This window comes from Lissotriton vulgaris, chromosome 12, assembly GCF_964263255.1.
Source record: "Lissotriton vulgaris chromosome 12, aLisVul1.2, whole genome shotgun sequence".
NCBI classification, from domain to species: domain Eukaryota; kingdom Metazoa; phylum Chordata; class Amphibia; order Caudata; family Salamandridae; genus Lissotriton; species Lissotriton vulgaris.
Window position 1 is genome coordinate 84,022,728 of NC_141700.1, and position 23,762 is coordinate 84,046,489.

Genomic DNA, 23,762 nt, shown 5'->3' on the forward strand with positions numbered 1-23,762 from the left:
ATATATGACCACTTCCTGTTGGAAGTGGGCATAACCCTGTCCCAGAGCTCCTAATTCTGCCATCATCAAGATGGCAGACTTAAATGTCGTATCCACATCAGCTATCTCACCTTAGGGGTTGAACTAGCCTAAGAGTGGACATGCCTCTCTTGACTACTAATTTTTAAGCCTGTACTGGAACCAAATGGGCCCTGGTCAGGGGGGTTGGCTTCCCCTCACCTCTGTGGGAAGCCAGATTCGCATATCAAAGGCAGTGCGCTCTTTGAAGCTCTCTGCCTTTGATTGCTAATTTACAAGTCTTTCTGGAGGAGGTGTAAAACACTTCCCTCCGGAGCAGGGATTGTTCCTGACCTCCTGAGAGCGTTGACTCTCACCGCTGGCGGTCAGAATCTAGTCGGTGGTGGCAGGCTGGACTGGACCAGTCAGCCAGCACACTAGAGGGCTGGTAGGTTTCAGGGGGTATTCTAAAGTACCCTCTGTGTGCATGTATTAATAAAACCATCACTGGAATCAGTGTGGATTTATTAATACTAGGTGTTTGATACTGAACACCATGTTTCAGTGAAGCCATTATGCAGCTTGGGAACTCGTTTTGACCAATGCCCAGTACATACCTTGAGATGGCTTGCCTGCTCACTTGAAATATCCAGTAATAGAACTAGACATCACAGGGGCATTTCTGCTCATGCAGACATGTCCTCACATACAATATAATGCACCCTGCCTTAGGGCTCAAAGGCCTGCTGTAGAGGTGACTTACATATATTAGATGCAGTGACTTAGGCATCACACACAGGAGTTTGCCATGTCATGTTTTTACTCATGGTTTGCACCATGTCACCCAGCCTATAATAGCAGTCAGTACGAAATTTGTGTGTGGGTCTCTTAGGGTGGCATAAGATATGCTGCAGCCCTTTGGGCCCCTCCTTTAGCACTCATAACCAGGTACCATTTACTAGGGACTTACAGAAGTGCTATCGTCCTCAGTCAATTGCAGCACAATTAGACAACACCTTGTTTTGGGGAAGGAGCACTGGCACGGAGGTTTTGTTAGCAGGCCTCAGTGTACTGTCAGTCGAAAATCCGCAACTATGGGTTCCAGAGTAGCGTGCTACTCGTCGAAAAAGCGCTTCAACACCTCATCAGGGGTAGCATGCGCCATATAGAGGAAAACCATTTCTGTCTTCTATCCCCCCCACTATCTTACTCAATCCAAATAACTGACTAACATATCCACCACTCAACTTACTTTCATAGTTCACTATACTAATTCACCACTAATCCTTTATAGGTTACGGAGTAGTGTGCTACTCACCGAAAAAGAGCTTAGACGCCTCATCAGGGGTAGTAAGCACTATATAAATGCAATTACAATACAATACAATCTAGTAGCTAAAAGGGGGGCAAAAAGTGAGGAGGAAAACTGCAACATAAGTCCAGTTTCCTACACCAGGTACATGCCACTTGAGCCCAGAAGGCCACAATCTTAGGACATAGCAATGAAAGATGGATGAAGTCAGCCCTAGGGGCAGCACATCTACGGCAAATGGGGTCAGATGATAGGCCACATTTGAAAAGGCTTGCCAGAGTGTGATATGCCCAATGTAAATATTTTAAATGGACAAGTCCATACTTCCCATTAAGGACCATTGTTGATCAGCAATATCAAGGGCTAACTCAACCGACCTTTGCATACGAGTCTGCCATTCTGGTTCAGAAGAAGCCTAAGAAATCAGAGTACAGATGGGTTACAAGGTGTGTGGTCAAGGGATCGGCCAGCAAGAAAGACAAGTGCTGCCAATTGTCTGGGATCTCAGGAAAAGTAAGGAGCAGCTTCTTTAAGACATATCTGAGGATAAAGTAACTAAGCATATCTACCACATGAGAAGAATTTGAATCAATGAATTCCTCAAGGAAAGGAACGAATGATTAGGAAACAAATCGCACATGGAGCAAAACTGTTTACTTCCTAACACAGTAAAAAGCGCTGGATGAGAATCAACATGTGGGAACAGATAATGGGAGACTTCAGCCTGCATCGCAAACCGGGGGCAAACTCCATTCCGGTCCGCCAGCCGCATCAACGCCCAGCTCGAGCATTTAACCATACGAATCTTCCTATCTGGACGGGACGGTTGGGTGCTGAGATATATTTGAATAGGAGCCAGGTCTGACAAGCCACATTCTAAATCTACATGCAGTGCCCCTTTTTATTTTCTTCCAGTGTAATTGGTTGACAAAGACACTCCCTCTGATCAGCAGTGGACCATGCCAGAAAGGCATGATTCAGGAACTCATGGATAGCAGGTGGAGGGTCAGGAACAAGGGAGCTATTTACGTGTTTATAATAAGCAGGAAAGGCTTCCAGGAGAGCTCTTGAGCCATGAAGCAGCTGTCCATCATTCCCCAAAATTCCAGTAACATGATTTGCCACCCAATTAGGATGGATAATTGATGCGATTGTGTGCCCAGGATGGAATCCCTCACCACAAGTGTGGAAAGCCTGATACTTGCTACAGAAGCATATCTACCTGTCAGCTGCCACCTTGTATTCCAGATTTTAAAATGCAGAGATTCCAGGACCTGAATTTCCTTATCTCGAACTTATGCCTCTTCAAGTGCTTTAATAGCACATTCTAGCTGCCGCAGCATACCCCCAAGGGACTTCAGGATTCCACCACTCTTGCTAATACCACCCACCTTATTATGGTAGTGGGACGTACCCCATGTCCAGTCCACAGATACGTCCAAGACTGCAATATGGTCTCCCTCACTAAAGCCACGCTTGCACATGAAGCAAGCAGAGGTGCAAAATGATTTGTGTAAAGAAATCAGAAAAATCTACATTGGGGGCATACGAGTTCACTAAAGAAACATGTACAGAGTCAAACATTCCCAGAACAAATAAGTAATAACCTTATGGGTCAGAAAATGTTTGTAGATATATGAACTAAAATAGCCAACCCCTGTGAATAGGTTGAATAGGAAGCAAAGTATCTATGATTCCCCCAGGCCTTGGCCAGAGGTGGCGTCAAGACAGGAGCCAAATGTGTTTCTTGAAGAAAGGCCATACTGATATTAAGACAAGTCAGATAGGCTAAAATGTGGCAGCATTTCTGTGGATTCCCAATGGCTCTAATGTTCCTTGTAACACATTTAAAGGCCATGCAGGAAACTTGAAGAAAAAAAAATGGCATGGATCTGGTACAGCCTCTATAAAGACCGCATTGGGCAAGTCGGCAGCTCTAGGTGTAGAGTAAACAGCAAGATCTAATGGGCGAGCCCCAGCAATACCAACCCCGGTGGTGGGTCTGCAAACAAGATTACACAAGAAAGTCACAGAGCACAGACGGCCAAAGAAGCAGTCTCTCTGGACCGGACTGTCAAGGCAGTAGTGCTTAGTAAACGTGTGCAGCGAGGCCCACGTAGCTGCCTGACGAATGTCCTGCAAGTGAACACCGCGTCCCAAAGCAGTAGTGGCTGCCCTTGCCCTGGTAGAATGGGCACGCAGCCCCAGAGGATGCTCCTTCTTAGCCAAGGAGTAACATGCTCTGATGCACAGAATGACCCACCGGGAGAATGTCCGCTTGTGCACAGCCCAACCTTTTTTGGCACCCACTTATCCAACAAAAAGCTGGTCATCCACCCGGAACTGTTGTGTATGCTGCAGATAGAAAGCGAGCACCCGTTTAGGGTCCAGACGGTGGAGCCTCTCCTCCCTAGAGGGATGCGGAGGCGGAAAGCGGTAGGCAAAGTGATGGTCTGCCCGATATGGAAGGGCGTGACAACCTTTGGTAAGAAGGACTCAGAACCACCTTGTCCGGTTGAACAGAAAGAAAAGGAGGTTTAGAAGAGAGAGCCTGGAGCTCAAACACCCTTCTGGCAGAGGTGATAGCTACCAGGAAAGCCACCTTGAGAGTGAGAGGACGTAAGGGACAGTTATGAAAGGGCTCAAAGGCAGCGCACATCAGAAAGGTCAAGAAAAGATTCAAGTCCCACTGAGACATAATGAAATGTACGGGAGGAAACATATGCGTAATGCTTTGAGGAAACAGTTAACAACCAGGAACTTAAAAAGAGAAGGCTGATCTGGAAGCCTTAGAAAGGCAGAGATGGCCGAAAAATAACCTCCGACAGAGCCGAGAGCAGAGCCCTCCTGGGCCAAGGAAAGGAGGAACAGAAGTACTTCGGAAAAAGGGGCAGAAAGTAGATCCACAGCCTTTGCTGTGCACCATGCCACAAATTTGTTCCACCTGCAAGCGTACACCGTTTTAGTGGAGGGACGCCTGGCAGCCAAAATAACATCACAGACTTCGGGAGGAAGGTCGAAAGCTGTAAACTGTCGCTGCTCAATCTCCACGCATGGAGGTGGAGGCTGGACAGGTTCGGGTGAAGGACCGTCCCCAGCTGCTGCAACAGAGGATCCTCCTGAAGAGGCAGGCGGAGCAGGGGATCGATCGCTATGCTAAGTAGCTCGGGATACCAGTATCTTCTCGCCCAATCTGGAGCCACAAGATTGACTTGGGCCCGGTCCCGCCTGATCTTCAGCACTCTGGGCAGAAGTGGTATAGGTGGAAAGGCGTACACCAGACCGCAACTCCAGTCGCGACGAAAAGTGCCGCCGAGCGCCACCTAGGAAATTCCAACGCGCAGAACTGAAGACATTGGCAAATAGATCTAACCAAGGCTCTCCCCACTGCTGAAAGAGACCTTGACCCACATCAGAGTTCAGATGCCATTCGTGATCCATCAAGCACTGGCGGCTGAGTTTGTCCGCCCCGGCGTTCAGAGAACCGGACGGGTTTTGAACTACCAAGGTAATGCCTTGATGTTCCAGCCATGTCCAGAGGCACAGAGCCTACTGACATAGGGTCCAGGACCCCACCCCGCTCGGTTTGTTGCAATACCACATGGTGGTGGTGTTATCTGTGAACACCTGCACCACACTTCCCAGGACAGAGGGAAGGAATGCTTTCAGTGCAAGTCGGATCGCCCAAAGCTCCAAAAGGTTGATATGGATCCGGGACTCCGCCGGAGACCAGAGGTCTCTGATCTCTGCCTCTCCCAAGTGGCCTCCCCAACCCAGGAGGGACCCATCCGTCACAACTGTGTGCTCCGGTTGGGGAAGGGAGAGGGATCTACCCCTGACCCAATCTCATTCCTGAGCCACCACTGCAATTGTTGAGCAATGCCCTCCGAGATCTGGACATGATCTAACAGGTTGCCCTGATATTGCGCACACTGGAACTTCAGGTCCCACTGCAGAGCCCGCATATGCCATCTGGCATGTGTCACCAGCAGAATGCAGGAGGCCATCAGGCCCAGAAGCCGGAGGGTCAACCTGACTGAAACCCGGGAAAGAGGCCGATAGATCGTAATTATAGGCTGAATATCCCGGACTCGCTGCTCGGGAGGATAAACCCAAAGCAGCGTAGAATCCAGAACCGCTCCGATGAAGGGGAGCTTCTGAGAGGGACTCAGGTGCGACTTCTGCCCGTTGATGGAGAACCCCAGCAGATGCAGGAGGTCGGCCGTAGCCTGAAGGTGGCAGACGAGCCTGCCTTCAACAACCAGTCGTCTAGGTAGGGGGAAGACTGACATCCCTGACCTCCGCAGGTGAGCTGCAACCACCGCCATCACTTTCGTGAACACCCAAGGGGTGTTGGTAAGGCCGAAGGTGAGCACGGCAAACTGAAAATGCTCCTGGCCTACCGTAAACCGGGGATGTGAAAGTAAGCGTCCTGCAAGTCCTACGCTACCATCCACTCTCCAGGGTCGAGGGCAGCCAGGACCTGAGCCAGAGTCAGCATTTTGAATGTATCCTTACGGAGGAAGCCATTGACGTCCCGGAGGTCCAAGATGGGGCACAGACCGCCCCTTGTCCTTCTTGGGGACCAGAAAGTAGTGGGAATAACAACCACTCCCTACTTCCTGCCCGGGAACGCATTAGATGGCCCCCTTGGCCAAGAGGGCCGTGACTTTCTGTTGGAGAAGAAGCAAATGATCCCCCGACATGCGGTGGCACAGAGGTGGCATGGCTGGAGGGAGGACTGAAAGGGAAGAGAATAACCCTTGCGGATTATTTGCAGCACCAATTCGTCCGATGTGATATTGCGCCAGTGGGGGAGGTGGTCGTGGATCCTGCGACCACAGGCGTGGGGTGCTCCACAAAGCTCGGAGAAGGAAAGTTTGGGGGAAGGAGCAGCGTGGGTGGAGGTGGACTGACCCGCAAGCTAATTCCCTGCCCCGCCCCTGTGGAAGCCACGGCCGCGCGGAGGCTGGTTCTGCACAGGCTTGTTGGAGGAACGTGCCTGGGTGCCTCTGCCCTGGCCACAAATGGAACGAAAACCAGGAGCGGACCGGTTCTTAGCAGAAAGACCCAAGGACTTGGCCGAGGCCCGCGAGTCCTGAAAACGCTCCAAAGCCATGTCGGGCTTATCGCCAAACAAGCGGGTGCCGTCGAAGGGCATATCCATGAGCGAGCCCTGGACATCAGGCGAGAACCCAGTCGAACTTAACCAGGTGTGGCGTCACAACGCCACTGTTGTAGACATCGTCCTGCCCAACGAGTCTGCGGTGTCCAAACCACACCGAATGGCGAACATAGCCGCATGCTTTCTGTCAGCAATCGCCTGAGAAAGGACAGCCTGGACTTCCTCAGAACACTGAGGCAACACCTGAGCAACGGTATCCCACACTGCGTGAGAGTAGCGGCCCAACAAGCAGGCGGTGTTCACCGACCGCAGCCCCAAGCTGGCCGAATAGAACAACCGCTTACCAAACTGATCTAGTTTCTTGGAGTCCTTATCCGGCGGAGCCGTGGGAAAGGCACTCTGTGACGTCGAGGCCTGGATGACCAGACTCTCGGGCGTAGGATGGGTGGTCAGAAAGTCAGGGTCGCTAGGCACCGGCGTTTGGCAATGTTTTTATCCACTGGAGGCCCAGTGGCTGGCCGTGACCAAGTGCCCAAGGGGAAGCCTGTAAGGGTGTTACTGAAGGGAAACAAGGGCTCCGACAAAGGAGACGCTGTTTGGAGCACCTCGGTGAGGAGGTTGGTTTTGAGGGTCACTGTGGGGAGGTCGAGTTTGAGAGCCTCAGCAGCCTGACGGAGCACCATTGTGTAGGAAGCGCCCTCCTCCATTGTGGGTGGGGGAAGAGGCAAATCCCGGGTCAGAAGAGAAATAGAGTTTGCCAGCGTCTTCCAAGTCGTCCACCCAATCCTGCTCGGAGTCACACTGCCGGGCAAGGAGGTCCTTAGATCCTTCCCAGTTCTCCTCTGCCACCAGCACCTGAGAGGCCAGTCGTGGCGGCAGGGCCGGAGCCAGAGAAGGGACAAACGGTGTCTGAAACAACGCCAAAAACAGCGCCCGCCGGGGCTGGACGGGGCTGCCTCCCAATGCGGACAACAGGTCGGAACAAAATGGTCCTGGAACCGGGGCAAAGGCGGAAGGAATGGCACCCAATCAGGCGCCGAGGGTGGAGCGGAGGGCGGCGCCAGGGTCGGAACGCTGCACATTGTGGCGCCGGAGCCAATGGCGTAGGATCCTGTGGCGCCGGGGCTGGAGCCGCTGGCGGAGCCGCCAGTCCGTCAGGATCTGGTCACTGGACCGCAGGGCCAGAAGGTGCGCCGGCAGGAGCCCGAGGCCTAAAAAGGCGGTCCATGGCAGCAAGGAACTCTTGCACCACTTCGGGAGTCGCCGAAGGACCCACGTAGGGCGGGTAGACCGTGGGACTCCTGTACCTCTTGTCATCCTCCGAGGAGCAACGGGGGGACGTCGGAGAGTGAACACGCTTTTTCGACTTCTTTTCATGGCGTCGCTTACCCGAAGGCAAAGACTTGAAGCCCGAGGAGCGACAGCTCCGGTCCCACGAGCGGTCCCTAGACCAGGAGTGGCGGTGGGACGAATGCCGGACCTCCAGCAATTTCCAGAGACGCTTCCTCAAGGCCTTCGGGCCATGGCTCGACAGTCCCGGGAGTCGTGGGCAGTCTCCAGGCAGTAGAGGCAAACATAGTGGGGGTCCGCCACCAACATATTACGGCGGCAGGCCCCACAGGACTTAAAGCCAGGCATCCCGACGTGCACCAGGAGAAAAAAAAGCAGGGCGACAAGTCTCAAAAGTGGTCAAAATAAAGAAGTTACTTGCTCAATCCAGATCTGCGCGTGCTGGCGCAGAAAGAGAAAGAACAGACATCAGCGCGCATGGGTGGTGCCTAAGTACTCTCGGTGACATCATCTCGGCGCTGAAGACGCCAGTGACTGACGCGGAACCGCAGGACGCCACCTACTGATGCGCAGAGGTACTGCTAAGCAAAACTTTCCGGATCCAGTCTGACGCCTGGGGATATTCTAAGGTAAGGAATCTATCACTAACGTGTCTCTTTCAGATTGCTAGTCTTAGGGGGTGTGGGTTTTTGGACTTCTAGTCCAACTTTGCTGCATAGTATGCTATAGCAGTGGGTCTGCGGGCTTCCTCTAGGGTATTCATGTACTCCTGTGGGAAGCTTAGCTAGGGAAACATTAGGACCAGAGGTGCCAAATGGCTAGATAGAGTTGACTTGGGCTTGCGATTTTGATCTTGCCCTGTTGCTGAATAAGATGGCCTGAAGTTTTGGGGAGAATATTGACATCTTGACCCAGAACTGTCAAGCTGTGGAGATGCACTTCCCAGTCAACAAGAGATGAGTCTGTGGGGAAGGTCACTTGCAGAATGGGGTCGCTGAAGGGCCTGCCATTCAACAGGTTGTTGCTGCTCCACCACTAGAGAGATCATCTCTAGTAAACACATCACTCTTTGGACTGAAAGACGATTATTTGGTTGAAAAAGAGATACAGAAGCTCCTAGAAAGCCATCACTCTTTGAGGGTGGAGATAAGCCTTGCCACTGACAGCACTGAGAATCAATTGTAAATAAGAGATGATTTTGCCCTCTGATACAAAAAGGCGGAATTCATTGGGGCTGACGGTGGAATTAGCTAGCATTTACAGTAAATCCCAAACTGTGGGGAAGGGAGATGGCACATTGAGTCCGTGCTGGGTACTCCTGCCTGTCGACGCTTTAGATTAACCAATCGTCTAGATTTGGGAAAGGGTATGTGTCCCCACTTATGAGGTGAGCAGCCACAACTGCTAGGCATTATGTAAACACCCTTTGGGACTGTGGGAACCCTGAAGGGTAGCACCTTGAATTGGTAAGTTTGTCCACTTACCATGAAATCAAGGTAGCGCAGATGATGGAATGAATAGATATGTGGTAATAGATTTCCTTCAGGTCATGAAGTCACCTTGCTGCAGTGGGGGAATAACATATTGAAGGATTCTCATACGGAAATTTTCAAGCAGGATGTATCTGTTGAAGGGGCCAGAGATAGGGAATTGTTCTGAGGGAGCCGTTCTTTTTGGGGATATGAAAAGACGGGGAGTAAACCCTTCTGCCCATACATTTTAAGGGCAATAGCTCCATGGCCCCCCAACATGCGTATCTCTTCTTGAATGAGATGGCAAAGTTGTTAAGTGCTCCGGGTTTGTGGAAGAGGTGGAATATTTGGTGGGGTTTAGTGGAGCTTTAGGGAATATCCATGTTGAATTACGCTTGAAACCAAATGATCTAAGGTGTTTTCGTCCCAGCGAGGAAGAAATTGTTACAATCTTCCCCCAACAGGTGTGAAGTGATTGGGAAAGATGACTGGTAAGTCAATGTTTTGAGGTGGAGGTTTCCCTTAGTGAGAGTAGCTCTAATCTCGATTCTGTTAGAGTTACTGCCCTGGTATGTTCCACATGTGTATCCCTTGCCTGCATGTTGGTGGCAGAATTGCTTCAAGAGTTGGTAGGGCTGAGGCTATTCTAGAGAAGTGGCCTTTGCTGCAACGCTGTACTGCTGCCTATAAAAGGGCAGTGGATGGTGTTTGGAGGTCCTGTATAATCTTAGATATCTCCTTAGCTTTCTTAATTTATCAGACTTTGTTCCGCTTGTGGACCAACGAGGTACCCAGCATCAAAAGGTAGATTGATGAGGTGTTTGTGCACCTGTGTATTAAAGCCAGAGATATGGAGCCATTTGTGCCATCATATTATTGCAGAAGTTCACCTCGAGGCTGCTGTATAGGCACTATCCAATGTGCACCGCATGGGGGCCTAAGAGATGATTTTGCCCTCGGATACAATTCCCTCCACCCTTTTTATAAGCGGTTGTTGGAGCTATTATAGCGAACCCTCCATCTCCTCCCACTGTCTCCTATTCTACTGTGAGGCGAGACCCACAGATAAGCGATCTGCCAATGTGTGTGGACCCCACCTTGACCATTTTATTTGCAGCATCAATTCTTTTGCTCGCCCTATTGGGAGGGCATCCCCCTGTGCCTTGTGCAACTACATGTTCAAAGGTGTTTTGCACTAACAGAGTCTGGAGGAATGTGTCCCATCGTATAGGTAGGAAAAGTGGGAGATGGTCTGGCTTTATATCCACTCTCGTAGTAAACGCTTAGGTCCTGACAGACTCTGTGACATGTCTGTGGTAGACTTAAGCATCGGAAGAAACTGCACCTATGAGAGTGTTTTTACAAGGAAGTCTCTTCCTCAGGGATGATGTGCAGGCCTACCCTATGGTAAGATGCAGCTCTTTGTATGACCCCATGATATGAGACGGTGCCATCTGTGCAGGAGGCTCAGGGTGGAAAGGACTCTAGGTCTGTCTCACTTGGAGGGTTTACATAATAATACAGTGGGCTGCAGATAAAACAGTAGTCATAAGGTGTGGTGTAGATACGGGGGATGTCCTTATCAAATAAGAATGCGAAGTCCGTGGTGGAGATAGCGATAGTACATGAAGCAAGTTGAGATTTGAAGACTTTTCAGTATGTGTTCGAACCTGATGGAGAAAACAATTTAACAATGGAGTTAATGCCCATGCACATTAGCAACTAAGGGAGGAGTCACAGGGCACTCCATGACCTAAAAAGATTTCTTTGAACAAAAACAACTTGTAAAATCTGAGGCCAACACTAGATGGCAGAAGTATGCAGAGCATGTGCATCTACAGCCATACATGATACGAACATATGGATGACATTTTGTCTTTGAGATGCACTTAATTGGCAGGCATGAAGCCTGAAACTTCAATACTGGAATCAAATTAAAATACAGCACAAAAATATGAATTGTGCTCTTTTGGTGCTGCCTCAGTCTGATACTGGGTCTAATTTTCCAGAAAGGTTTGTAAATGTAACTATAACCACAAGATGTCATTAAGCGAACATAGTAGAGCGATGACACATTATGTATTTTGTATATCACATTAATTTTGGTGTAGCTGGCCTACAAATGATTTTACAAATATGGAATTCTTTATAGAAAACAACAACAACAAGGGGATGTTGCATTATACCATCTGATGGTCTGCAGTAACAAGTAGAGAAAGGCATTTAATTAGGTAGTTTAAAAAAAGTTTTCGAATAAAACATTCTTTGATCTGTCTTCTAAAGCACTTAGTCTGTAGCACTCACACTTTTGAAACTGTTGCCTAAAAGGCAGCATTATCAAAAGGCCCAAACATGAATTTGAAGTGTGGCATCTGCTTGCTTTCATGATTGCTGATTAAACCCAAAGGGCAATGGTAAAGCTGTAAACAGTGGTTTGTGGCGGTCATTATCTAAATGCACTGTCACACTTGGAGACTACTTTAATGGAGTGTAGAAAATCAAGGAGGAACTTGGTGCCCTGTTGATTGAAACCTTTATTGAACAGAAATTATATCATATCCACAAAATAATATTCCTGGTCTGCAAAAATATGGAGCTTTTAAACTCTGATTTTGTGCAATAAAAGCACCAAACTCATGTACAGGTTATTAAAAGGACAAGCCAAGTGGGACTAGAGTCTGAGACCCAAACGTGTAAGAGGTTTAGTTCTGAAGCGGTTCCTTCGCAGAGAAATAAGATTATAGGTTACCCAGACGGACGCTGAAAACATGCACACACAAAGTTATGATTTTAGAGTCAGACATTTACTTTTTGTCCATGTGGAATGAGAGATTACATGCACACCAATGTCTACAACCTTACAAGGAGCCTTCCCTGCTTTGGTCCACCTCACTACAAATTATGTACTGAATTAAGAACAAATTGTGCAATTAAAAAAAAACACCATGGGCTGACATTTCTTCACCCAAGAGACATGGGTACAATAGTTATGCAACCCTCCTGCTGCCATTCTTCACATTACCTGGAACCAGGACATCTCCAAAACCAAGGAGAGAGAATGGTCTGTCACACAGTGCCAATGGTGAGAAGTTAAGTCTGGGTACTTTTAAGACCATGGGAAGCTGGAAAGAGGAAGACGAGAGAGGGTTTAACAAAGTACTTTTGACAAAACAAGGCATTGAGAAAAATGAAAGAACTATGCGAGAGGACACTTGCTGACCACACTGGAGACTAAGCATTTGGTACGCAGTGCGTTCTTCACTTGCCTCTTAGGTCATTGATGCCACTAAATTATAGCCAAATGCTCGAGGGGTTTCAGGGCACGTAAATGTATCAATGGAACACAACTGTAAGAGCAGTTACTTCTTGAGTCATCCACAGTGATGTAATCACAAGCGGTACAATTACACACAAAAAGGAAGGCAACCAGGTGTGAGGTGATGTGACACCAGTTGTGTGAAATTAAAAACAGTTCACTTCTAATAATAATAAATGATAAAATACTTTGAGCCAAGTGGAATATTTGTGTATAAGGGCATGGTTCCACCAAGATCCAGATACATCTATTTAAGGGTTAAATCCACACTACAAACACCAAAACATCCTGGACTATGCTGCCCTTCATATATGAATAAATAGATGAAGTTGACAAATGTAATATGGTGGGGGGAAAGAATGATATTTCACAATAATAGAAAAATGTCCTGGAAAACCATTATGGTCCATAAGTAATAACATTTTACACAAAGCCACTAAATCTAGCGGGAGACCCAATGGCCAAGGCAATGGAGGCGGTATTCCAGATTGCGCGCTATAGGTTTTGGGTCGGATGTCACTTATGTTGGGCGAGTGGTTGAAGTGGAGCCTTTTTATAATAATGCAGTGACTAGCTGTGATGGTGGAGCACAACCATATCTGTCACATAGAGCTGCCCATGGGGTCTACGCTTCAGAAACCTGGTTAAAGTCTTCAATATAGATGGGGCTAAGCAGGAATATACACTCAGCCAAGCCTCTGCCCATCATCAGTGAAATGAACTTCACCAGAAAGCCATCTATTCCTAGTGCAGATGTATGGGTTGGGATGATCAAGATACAATTTAATTTTTACATCTGTTCTTCAAGTCATTCTCACCCTCCCAAGAGAAGAGGAAAGGAAAGTCAGAATGCAGCAAAACTCAAACCTGGGCCAGGCAACCTTTTACCTGTAGTAAAATGTAGGATATTTTCTGGCCTTCACAAACAATTCGTTTGCACTTGTTTCACCATTGCTAGGAAACTCTGCAAACAGACTAAAAGAAGGGTAGCTAAGAGCTGAATTTTCATGACTATTCTCTGAAAGCTAACATCTATTATTCTGTAGCTCTCATGAATCTGCTCTGTAAGACCTGCCTGACCACGTTGGTCTTTATGTATTACTTGTATTATCGATTTACTTGATTGTCTATGTTCCCTCTTTGTATATTGTTATATTGTTGACGCACTTGTCTGACTTTGCACACTGTACCTACACCACCGCAACGATCCCTACTCTTGTACTACTGATGCACCTATGTAACTACACACTATGCACTCACCCACCAACTATGCCCTCCTTTATGTTATCTCCAAAAATGTTAAACACGCTTAAGCAAGTATATGCTCCTCATTTTTGCACTTTATAGTATTGGCACAACTGTTTGACTATGCACCTTGTACCTTCACTACCTCACCTGTGACCTACCTCATGTTTTCTTTGACCTACCTTTGTAACTATGTAACTACTATGCAACTACCTCAACTATTACATTGTATTACTCGATCACCCCCGTTGTCTTGTAAAGCGCTCTGATATCTGCAAAGATCTTGTTCGCGCTATATAAAACTTTCAAAATAAATAAATAAAAATTAAAAATAATGTACAACTTGAGACTGCATTGTCCTGGGGGAAGAAGGGAAGCGTATCTGCTGTGACTGAACTGCCTCTGACCTGAGGGCACGTGCAAAGTCCAGTTCGCTCTATGGCGTGCACTAGACCGACTGAAGGAACTGCTTACGACGGACCATGAAAAAATGCTCACAGGAGGCAGGTTTCTTATCTATCCAGTACTGAAGTACCACACGCAAACTTCAGCAGGGACTGTACCCATTGAACAGTTCCACAGCATTAGACTACCTGCGGATGATCGAGCACGCAGAGCCTATGTATCAAAGGTACTCAGCCTAATGGACAAAAGGGCCTCCCACCTACTGATCCACTTGCTGCTCCAATGACTCACCCACCCTCCCTATATTCTCAACAATGTTCTTCTGCCCAAACTCTGTTCATAGGTGCAGAGAAATCCAAAGCAGATTCCAAGCCTTCAAAGATTATAAGAAGGGTGGCAATTCGCAGTCTCACTGCACCCTTCCTTTTGATTTTGTACCAATCTGTCATGAATACTGGAATGAAATCTATTGCTGGGTTAGTACCTTCCGCGAAGCCTTACTGAATCGTTTTACTGATAATGACAGAGCAGGGATAGGAAGCCAATATGCAAGGTGACATCATAAACCTTCATTCATCAATATGTATTTGTTCAGAGCAGAGGTGGCTTGCATGCTTTCAACCACTACTCATATTAGGGTTGCTCAAAGTGCTAAACCATTACCACCTCCTTGTGCACGAGTATCAAGGTGATTTTCAGACACGTACACCTTAACATTCAACCAAAAAAGACTGGACGGTACTGAATTTTTTGATTCCCGCAAGCTCAATGAGGAGTAAACATCAGGTTTGGGGAGAAACATTACACTCACTCACTGAGAGGAAAGAAAGGCAGAACAAGTGAATAGCAAGTTAACAAAATGTGGTGATAAAGGACTCTACTTATTCAGTTATCTTGCAAGTTCATAAAAATGATTTTATTAAGACGGTGCCTGGAGAAGGTTCAGACGGATGTGAAAGCATCCAATGAAATTATTTTGTTAGCCTTATATATGGACCCAAACATTGCTTTCTTTGGGTAAATAATATAATTAGATAGATTCACAACACACTCTATTCCTGTAAAGAAAGACCTCAGCCATTACCATGGAGCCGGTGACAGATATGGAGAAAAAGGTAAAATTAGCATTTTGCAGTGAGCACCAACAAAGAAACCTGCCTGAGTCCTGCAAGAGTGCACCCTCTGATTTAAGCATCTACCTTTAGGTGCATCGAGATTATAAAAAGCAATATGGCAGAAGGGTGTGGAAATGGTGTAGGTTATGCTATACAAAAACAAGTAGAAGACAACAGGAAACGAAGAAAATGATCCAGGCTTTTATTTACGGCTACAGAGAGCTTTAGCTATGTCTTTTAAGTCCTTGTTACCATTAAAAATGGTTAGATGGACAGGACATTAGATCAAGACAACAGCACACAAACATGATACAAAAGCTTCTAAAAAATAATTGACAGTTATTGAAGGCAGCAATATTCTCTAAAGCACAAACTATAACACTTCAGCACAACTTAAGACTTTTTTTGCAGGAAATTCACTTAAGACAAGGGTCTAAACTCTAAGGATTCACAAACAGCTATATCCTTTTGTAATCAAAAACGAAATGTAAACATACCTATATTAATAGCATAATATTAGAAGGCCAATACAATTAGTGAGCACACAATGTTCATAAGAATGCCTTACAAATATAACATCTATAGAGTGTATTTTAACTTTAAATGTCGGTCCATTACGAAATGTTGCTGTTGAAAAGATAACAACATTCCTGGAGCAGGAAGAAGCACGGAACATGCAGACTGTGGGCTAAGTTGGCCAGTGAAAATAAAGTTGATGGTGGGCAGAAAGTGGTCATGGTTAGGAGAAGGTATTTATGGTTGACTATACAAGTCTGCACGAGGAATAAGAGCAAGGAAAATGCTTGTTTCCAGTCCAGGGAGGAACTGGCCTGGCAGTTCGGGCTGGACTGTTCCCATTGGGCTCAGGGTCAAGACTGATTTGCAAATGGCTGGGTCCAAACTGGAATGGCATGGTGAGCAAAATAACAATAGATTTAGGCCCAGATCACTGTACTGGGGTGAGTGTATGACATTGTTCTGCATTCTGTCCATCAATTGTTCTTTATGCATTTGTCACCCTGAGTGGATCCTGTGCTCTCCATGCCACTGGAGTCAAGCTATCCTGGCTGATGAGGGGTGAAAATCCGAAACCGGTCCTAGGATGCTTCTTTCCAGTCCAGGGAGGAACTGGCCTGGCAGTTCGGGCTGGACTGTTCCCATTGGGCACAGGGTCAAGACTGATTTGCATATGGCTGGGTCCAAACTAGAAAGGCATGGTGAGCAAAAAAACGATGAATCAAGGCCCTGATCTCTGTACTGGGGTGAATGTATGATATTGTTGTGCATTCTGTCCATCAATTGTTCTTTTTCCACTTTGTGGCTGGGCTTGAAAAACCCTGATATTATTGATGAAGTTGTCTGATTTGATTGGCTTCGCACTAAAGGAAGAGATACCTACAGACCTGCATGCATTCATCAAAAAGTTACAGCGCCAGGATACCCGTAGGGTGACAGTTCACGTTATATAAGCATGCAATACAATAAGGCAGTGCACAATAAGGCAGTGCACAAGGCACCATAATTAATCTCAATCAGCTATTTTGTATCTCAAAAGGACAGCGCCAGCTGAGGAGCTCTGACATCAAAACATCTGAATCAATTATTCTCTAAAAGTGCTCCCGGGTAATAGAATTCCTCATAACATCAAGAAAATTATACCTTACAAATCATTTAAAAATGTAATTAAACCAGCCATAATAAAGTTCCAATTCCACTAATAGCTGTCTAGGACTTTCAGAAGCAGCGTATCACACATTCTGCCAATCACTATGGAATCATGCACAATCAGTGGTGGCTCCTCTGCTACGGTGGAGGAGCGTCGCCCCACTTCTTTTAAGCAGTGCAATGTAAAGGAACCATAAAATGATAACAACTAAGTTATTATCACTTTGTTTCTGTGCCGATTAGTTTGCGGGCGGGGCTGCTATGCTCTCCGGGGACATAAAACCTCAGAGGATGTACCAGGAGTGTGCCCATAGGGGTTGCAACCAAATTTAGTTGGAGCGCAGAAAGCACCCCCTCCTAAGTGCACATGACTGTTTGGTCTGCCCTCTCCGGCCACCTGAAACAGTCATGCGTACTTCCCTGTTCTCCATGCAGGCTGCATTACAGCCTGCATGGAAACATGCCCAGGCCCCCATTCCCTGGCTTAGCGTCGAACCAGGACGCGCTGACCAATCACAACGCTGCATTGCTGCATTGCAGCATTGCGATTGGCCTGGAGAGCCTGGCTGCGCTTCTTGTTCCTCCAGTCAAGACGAGGAGAGCAGGAGCGGAGACACGGGACACTGGCGGCAAGGCATGTTTTTTTTGTTTTTTTACATTGTCCACAACCCCCCATGCTATTTTTCCCACCCCCCCCGTGCCCGACTCACCACCCGTACATGCTATGCTGGCTGCAACTGTACACAACTATGCAATGAATAAATAAACCAATTTACGTCAAAACATACCTTACAAAGTGGTACTAAATATTAGTTTTTACCCTTGAATGAATGTTTGTATATAAGGACTGCTTACACTGGTAAGAGTGTGCCACTCTTCTTACTCATCATTCAATATTAAAGTTCAGTAAAAACATCACAGAGCGTGTTGTATTTGTGAATGAACAACGCAAAATGATAATTTGTGAAACTGCTCCTACCCAAAGTGCTCTGAAATCCTGTGGGCTTGTCTACGCTATACAAAACGGCCAAAATAAATTAACACTTTATGGAGGTAGAAGATTTGCAATCCTGAAGTAGTGGTAATGGAATCTTTGCGGCAAAATCACCAGGTGGGCAGGCAACTAAGTAGCACTGATGTAGGAACTCTGATGATGTACTAGCATTCATGTGGTTTTCATATGGCTTTGAAACTGTGCTAGTAAGTGAGGATTTGGGAGCTCCTAGATTACTGCGATAGGAGGTAAGGTAGTATTGTAATTGTAATTGTATTGTAATTGCATTTATATAGCGCTTACTACCCCTGACGAGGCGCCAAAGCGCTTTTTCGGCGGGTAGCACGCTACTCCGGGACCCACAGAGGATTAGTTTTGAATTAGTATAGTGAAACATGCAAGTACATTTTAAGTGGTGGATATGTTAGTCAGTTATTTGGATTTGGAATGATAGCAGAAGGATAGAGTAGGACAAAGGTTAGTATTTATTTGTCGCTCGCTTGTTGACGCATGCTATTCAGGGAGCCTATAAAGGATTAGTGGTGAATTAATATGGTGAAATATGAGGTAATTTCAGTGGTGGATATTAGTGTGTTACTTGGCGTGAGAAGGATAGAGGATGGATAAAAGGGAAGAAAGATTTGCATTCATATAGCACTTGTTACCCCTGATGGGTGTTGAAGCGCTTTTTTGGCGAGTAGCACGCCACTCCGGAACCCATAAAGGATTAGTGTTGAAAATTAGTATAGTATGAATATGAATTAATTTGAGTAGTAGATATGTTATTCAGTTATTTGGGCAGTATATTAGTATAGTTGAATATGGAACATGGAATTTGAGAAGTGAACATGTTAGTCTGTTAATTTTGATAGAAAAAGGATAGTGGAGGGATAAAAGAGTGAAGGATTTCTTTTTTTAAAGAGAAAAAGGGCAGCATTTCAGGCCCTAGTCCTGACCAGTCTCGAACAGGCCCAAACAGGCAACTACCCTTGTCCTCTCCACCCTTAACAGGCCCAAACAGGCAACTACCCTTGTCCTCTCCACCCTTAACAGGCCCAAACAGGCAACTACCCTTGTCCTCTCCACCCTTAGCCTTGACGCCCGGGCTGAGACGCCCTAAACCTGGCCCTTTTTGTAGCCCTAATAATCAGGTGACCCCTTCAGCCAATGGGAACCCTAGCCCTAACACTATCCAATCACAACACTAGCCCTAACAGCCAATGGTACAAGTAGCCCTAGTCCCTACTTCCAATAGAAAGCCTAACCCTACTCTTAGTCCCACAACTGGCCCAAAAACCAATCACACCAGAAGCACTAAATCGCTACTTCCAATTAAAGGTCTAATCCGTAGCCCTAGTCCCACCCTACTCCCAACAACCAATAACATAGGAAGCCCTAGTCCCTACTTCCTATAGAAATCCGAACCCTAGCCCTAGTCCCAACCCTGCAATGATTGAATCACAGACCGAGAAACCAATCAGAACCCTCAAATACCCAGCCAATGAGGACATTAACCCTAACCCAATAGAAACACCAGATACAACCACCAATCAGTGTACACATGTGCCAACCATCAGCACACTATATAAGGTCCCAGCAACCTCAGACAAGGTTTGCTGGTCAGGGAGTTGGAAGCTGCTTGCTCCTGTTCAGAATCTCCTAGGAGACAGACAGGCTCAATCCACAACTTTGGACTTCAGCAGGTAAAGGCTTCACTAACTCGAAATCTAACAATACTGTTTGAATAAAGCTTTACTCCCCCTGCTGGCCAAAAAACAAAGTGCACAGGCCCCAGTAAATACAGTTTCAACAGCTCACAGAAGCACCCTCTGATGTAGAAAATCCCTGTTGCTGGGGGAGGGGGGGGCAGGGGGGCTGGCCTCACTGGCTTGTGAACACAAAATGGTGGCTGGGGCTGCACTGTTTCAGCACACAGGCCTAAGCACAGAGCAAAGGAGAAATTTGGAGGGAAAACAGATTTGTCACCAAGGAATGAGAGGGACAAACTACAGAAATTGGACTGCAAATCCCACAATTCAACACACTAAGTGCTGCCTACGAATGAAGACAGAATGAGGCGAAAACCAATCTGGCTAGACAGCAGTGAGAACTTTTCCAGCAGACGACAGCGGCACTGGAGTAATGACCCAGAAATTTCGACCTACTAAGTAAATATCTGAAAGCCTAAAGTAAATTTCAAGAAAATGTGCACCTGAACATGAAAATATTTTCCTATATTTAATTTTACACTAATCTCTTAATTCGAGCGAATCGTCAAATTATGATACTGGGCATCAACAATAAGTGGACTAAGTGTAACACAATATGGCGATGACCCAAAGCTTACATTGCCTCAGAACATATCCACACCTTCAGATTCTATTTTTCTCCAATAGTACAATGTATTTGACAGCATAATGACTCAAACTGTTTGCATCCAGTTCTAAGTATGGACACAGACCACTTCTTGAGTACAAGGAGTTTCTTTTCAAATTGATTCACATCAGTGATACACAAAGTACAGCCCAGGGGCCGCCTGCAGCCCTCCTGGCCTTCACATGCGATCTCCAGGAGAACAACCGCACTGGACTACTGTTTACTTGAAACAGCACTAACAGTCAAAAAGACATGAAATAAACAGGCATGCGTTTATTTACATGTTAACCAAAGTAAAAGAGATGAAGGAAATAAGGTGGCCTTCAGCACTTAACCTAGGAGCACATTCATTTTTGAAGAAATCTTTAAAAAAGTGTAAAAAATATAATGGTTTCTTCGGAATTCAAAAAATGTATTTCATGAACATGCAGACATGTTTCACCTTAGTACATCAGATTATATCAGTGCAGTCAGTAGCATATTTTTTAAAACTGCAAATTTAAAAAAAATTAATGTAGAAACATTCATGCCTTCTCCTACTTGTACAATGCCAATAGCGAACTAAGAGGCAAGTCGTTTGCTACCTGGAACCCTCTTCGAGGCCTGGGTTATTACACATGGAGAACATTATAGTTTATTAAATCAAACACAAGAGAAGTTCTTGTACAGTGTATATCTTTTTTGAAAAACTCTATCAAACATCACCCAGCATACAGCTAATACAGTAACTGAATTGCAGCAATCTTTTAGATACATTTTGATCAGAGCAGACAATATCAAGATTAGGACATGCTTATACATGTGGAATGGAGCCTTTATGGCTATTGACATTTTCAGTCCACCGCAGGTAATAATTGAAAATGCGGTGCTCCCCCTTCCCTTCCCAGCACCCCCACCCCCCCTTCACCACTTAGTACCCTCGACAAGTGGGGCTTGTTGCCCCACACCTTTTCCCACTTCTTGGGGTAGCCCCTGCTTTGAACGACTGCATGTGCCGCCCGTTGTCACCAGTACAAATCTGATTCCCAGTTTTCGACTCGTGGGGGAAATCGCTGTACCCCAGGTTCGTGCAAAACAGCGCTTAGCCAATGCAACCATCAGCCAAATCCTCTGGTATTTTGGACAGGATGCCTTCCCAGCTATAGTCAAAAGGAGCCATTCTGCGCCTGGGGAACCTCCAGAGCTGGCACTCAAGTCATTCTCTGCACTACTTATCCCCAATAGAGTTGTATTATTGGGCACCCCAAAGGATGTGAAAGAATGTGCCTTCCTGCCCTCACCCCCACAGGCAGACAGCAGAGTCTCTCTCCCCTTCCTATCTTCTGAAGTAGCACTCTAGAGCAGTATGTTCTATGTAGGATTCTCAGTTACAACAATCGAAAATGGGTACTAATCGCTCTCTCTCGCAGGTTTTGCAGTGTCTTTGTCCAATCGTCATCGTCAAAGGCTCCTGGGCTATGTTCCCAGGCCTCCCTCAATGCCACCATGGGGGAAGTTTTTAACCACCTTTTTGTAAACAGTAGAAATGGCTTATCCGTTTTGGGTTCTGTGAGTAGGCGATCCCCAAGTGGCGCCGCATCTGGCAATTGCTCCGCCTACACTATATGTCTTCTAAGGATATGCCCAAGCTGTAGGTATCAATATCGCTCATTATTTGCCATTTCATATTTTTGATCCAAGACCTCAAACGCTACTAGTGCTTGTAACCTCCAGATATCACTGAGGACCTCTCGGCTCTATGCCAATCAGGGCACATTTCGAAATGCCCATAAGTTGCCCACCTCCCGCAAATCCATAATAGGGTTTGATTAGTGAGCTTACCCTCGCCCCAATCCTAAGTAGTTAGTGGATTCTCTCGACATTCTCACCACCATTTGGGTATGTATTGGTAAGTCCCACTCCCATTTCCGTTGATACAGAACAACCTGCATGGCCCCTGCGGTCCAAAGTCTCTCTATCCACCCGGTACCACGGTCCATCGTGATCAGCAAACACCCAGTCGTTGACTACCACCAATTGTGCAGCCAAGTAATATTTAAGTATGTCCAGGATTGCCAGCCCCCCATCATGTATGTATGTATGTATGTATGTATGTATGTATGTATGTATGTATAAACCATTTTATAACGTGCTCTGTTACTTGGGAGTATTCTGGCGCGAAGGGAACCAGCAGAGAAGGACCAACAGAAATCAGCTTATGCCATACTCCTGAATAGATGAGTTTTCAGACTTTTTTTAAACTGGGCAATGTTTTGAGTGGAGCGCAGGTGGAGGTGGAGAGCGTTCCAGGCTCGTACAGCCACGACAGCTATGGACTGGCCCCTAGTCTAGTTCGCTTAAAGCGCGGGAGAGTCATTTTAAATAAAGAGGATGATCTGAGAGCTCGTGTGGGGTGTAGAGAACAAATCTCCTCTTCAGGTAGGCAGGTCCCTGATCATGCGTTGCTCTAAACGAGAGTACCAAAGATTTAAACAGGATGCGCTGGGACACTGGTAGCCAATGAAGGCTGCACAGCTGGGAGCGAAGGCTCTGCCATCTCGGGACATTAAATAAAAGACGGACAGCGGCGTTCTGAATCACCTGCAAACGTCTAACTAAGTACGCGGGGATGCCGCTAAACAGAGCGTTCGCATAATCCGGCCTTGCCAAGATGAGAGCTCGGGCAACAGTCTCCCTTGCCTCTCTAGGAAGCAGTGGAAAGAATCTCCGTAGCATTCTCAAAGTAGCAAAGCATGTCCCCGAAAGTTTCTTAATGTGGTCCTTAAATCTAGGTCCTCTCCAAACCATATGCCAAGATTTTTTGCCGGGCCACCCATCTCCTTTGGACAGGGAATATTCGGGGGCCACAGCGAGTCTTTGAAGTCGGAAGGGAAAGAACCATAAAAGAGGACCTCAGATTTGTCCTCATTACATTTCAACTGTGCCATAGATGGCCACAGCGAGTCTTTGAAGTCGGAAGGGAAAGAACCATAAAAGAGGACCTCAGATTTGTCCTCATTACATTTCAACTGTGCCATAGATGGCCAGCGAAAGACTGAGGACAAACAAAGCTGCACTAAAGAAGTATCCAGATGATCATCCGGCCAGGTTCGGAGCTGGGAAGGGGCAGTGAGATAAATAACGGTGATGGATCAAGCCCTGATCTTTGGACTGGGTAAGAGTGGTCTGTTTAACTCAGACACTCTGTTCATCACCACCCCCTTTTTTGTAAATCATCCGGCCAGGTGAACAGCAACTGCATGTCATCCGCATATCCTATGATCTTAGCCCCGTACTGTTCCGCTAGTTATATCAGAGGAGTGATATAAATGTTAAACAGTAGGGGACTAAGAGTGGATCCCTGTGGGACTCCAGTGATAAGTGGTGTAGGCTGTGAGGCATGAGGCGGTAACCAGACCTGTTGAGTTCTGTCCGCCAAAAAGGAGGACAGCCAGGCCAGGGCATCCCCCC

The 23,762-nt window shown here is 46.6% G+C and overlaps 1 protein-coding gene across 1 annotated transcript in view; it reads right to left on the reverse strand.

Moving 5' to 3' along the window:
* The window catches only part of SPPL2B (signal peptide peptidase like 2B), a 164,760-nt gene that overhangs the window by 12,825 nt on the left and 128,173 nt on the right, over positions 1 to 23,762 (reverse strand). The window contains exon 12 of the mRNA XM_086947259.1: positions 12,219 to 12,318. Within this exon, the coding sequence (XP_086803385.1) occupies positions 12,219 to 12,318 (100 nt within the window). The remainder of the gene's footprint in view (positions 1 to 12,218; positions 12,319 to 23,762) is intronic.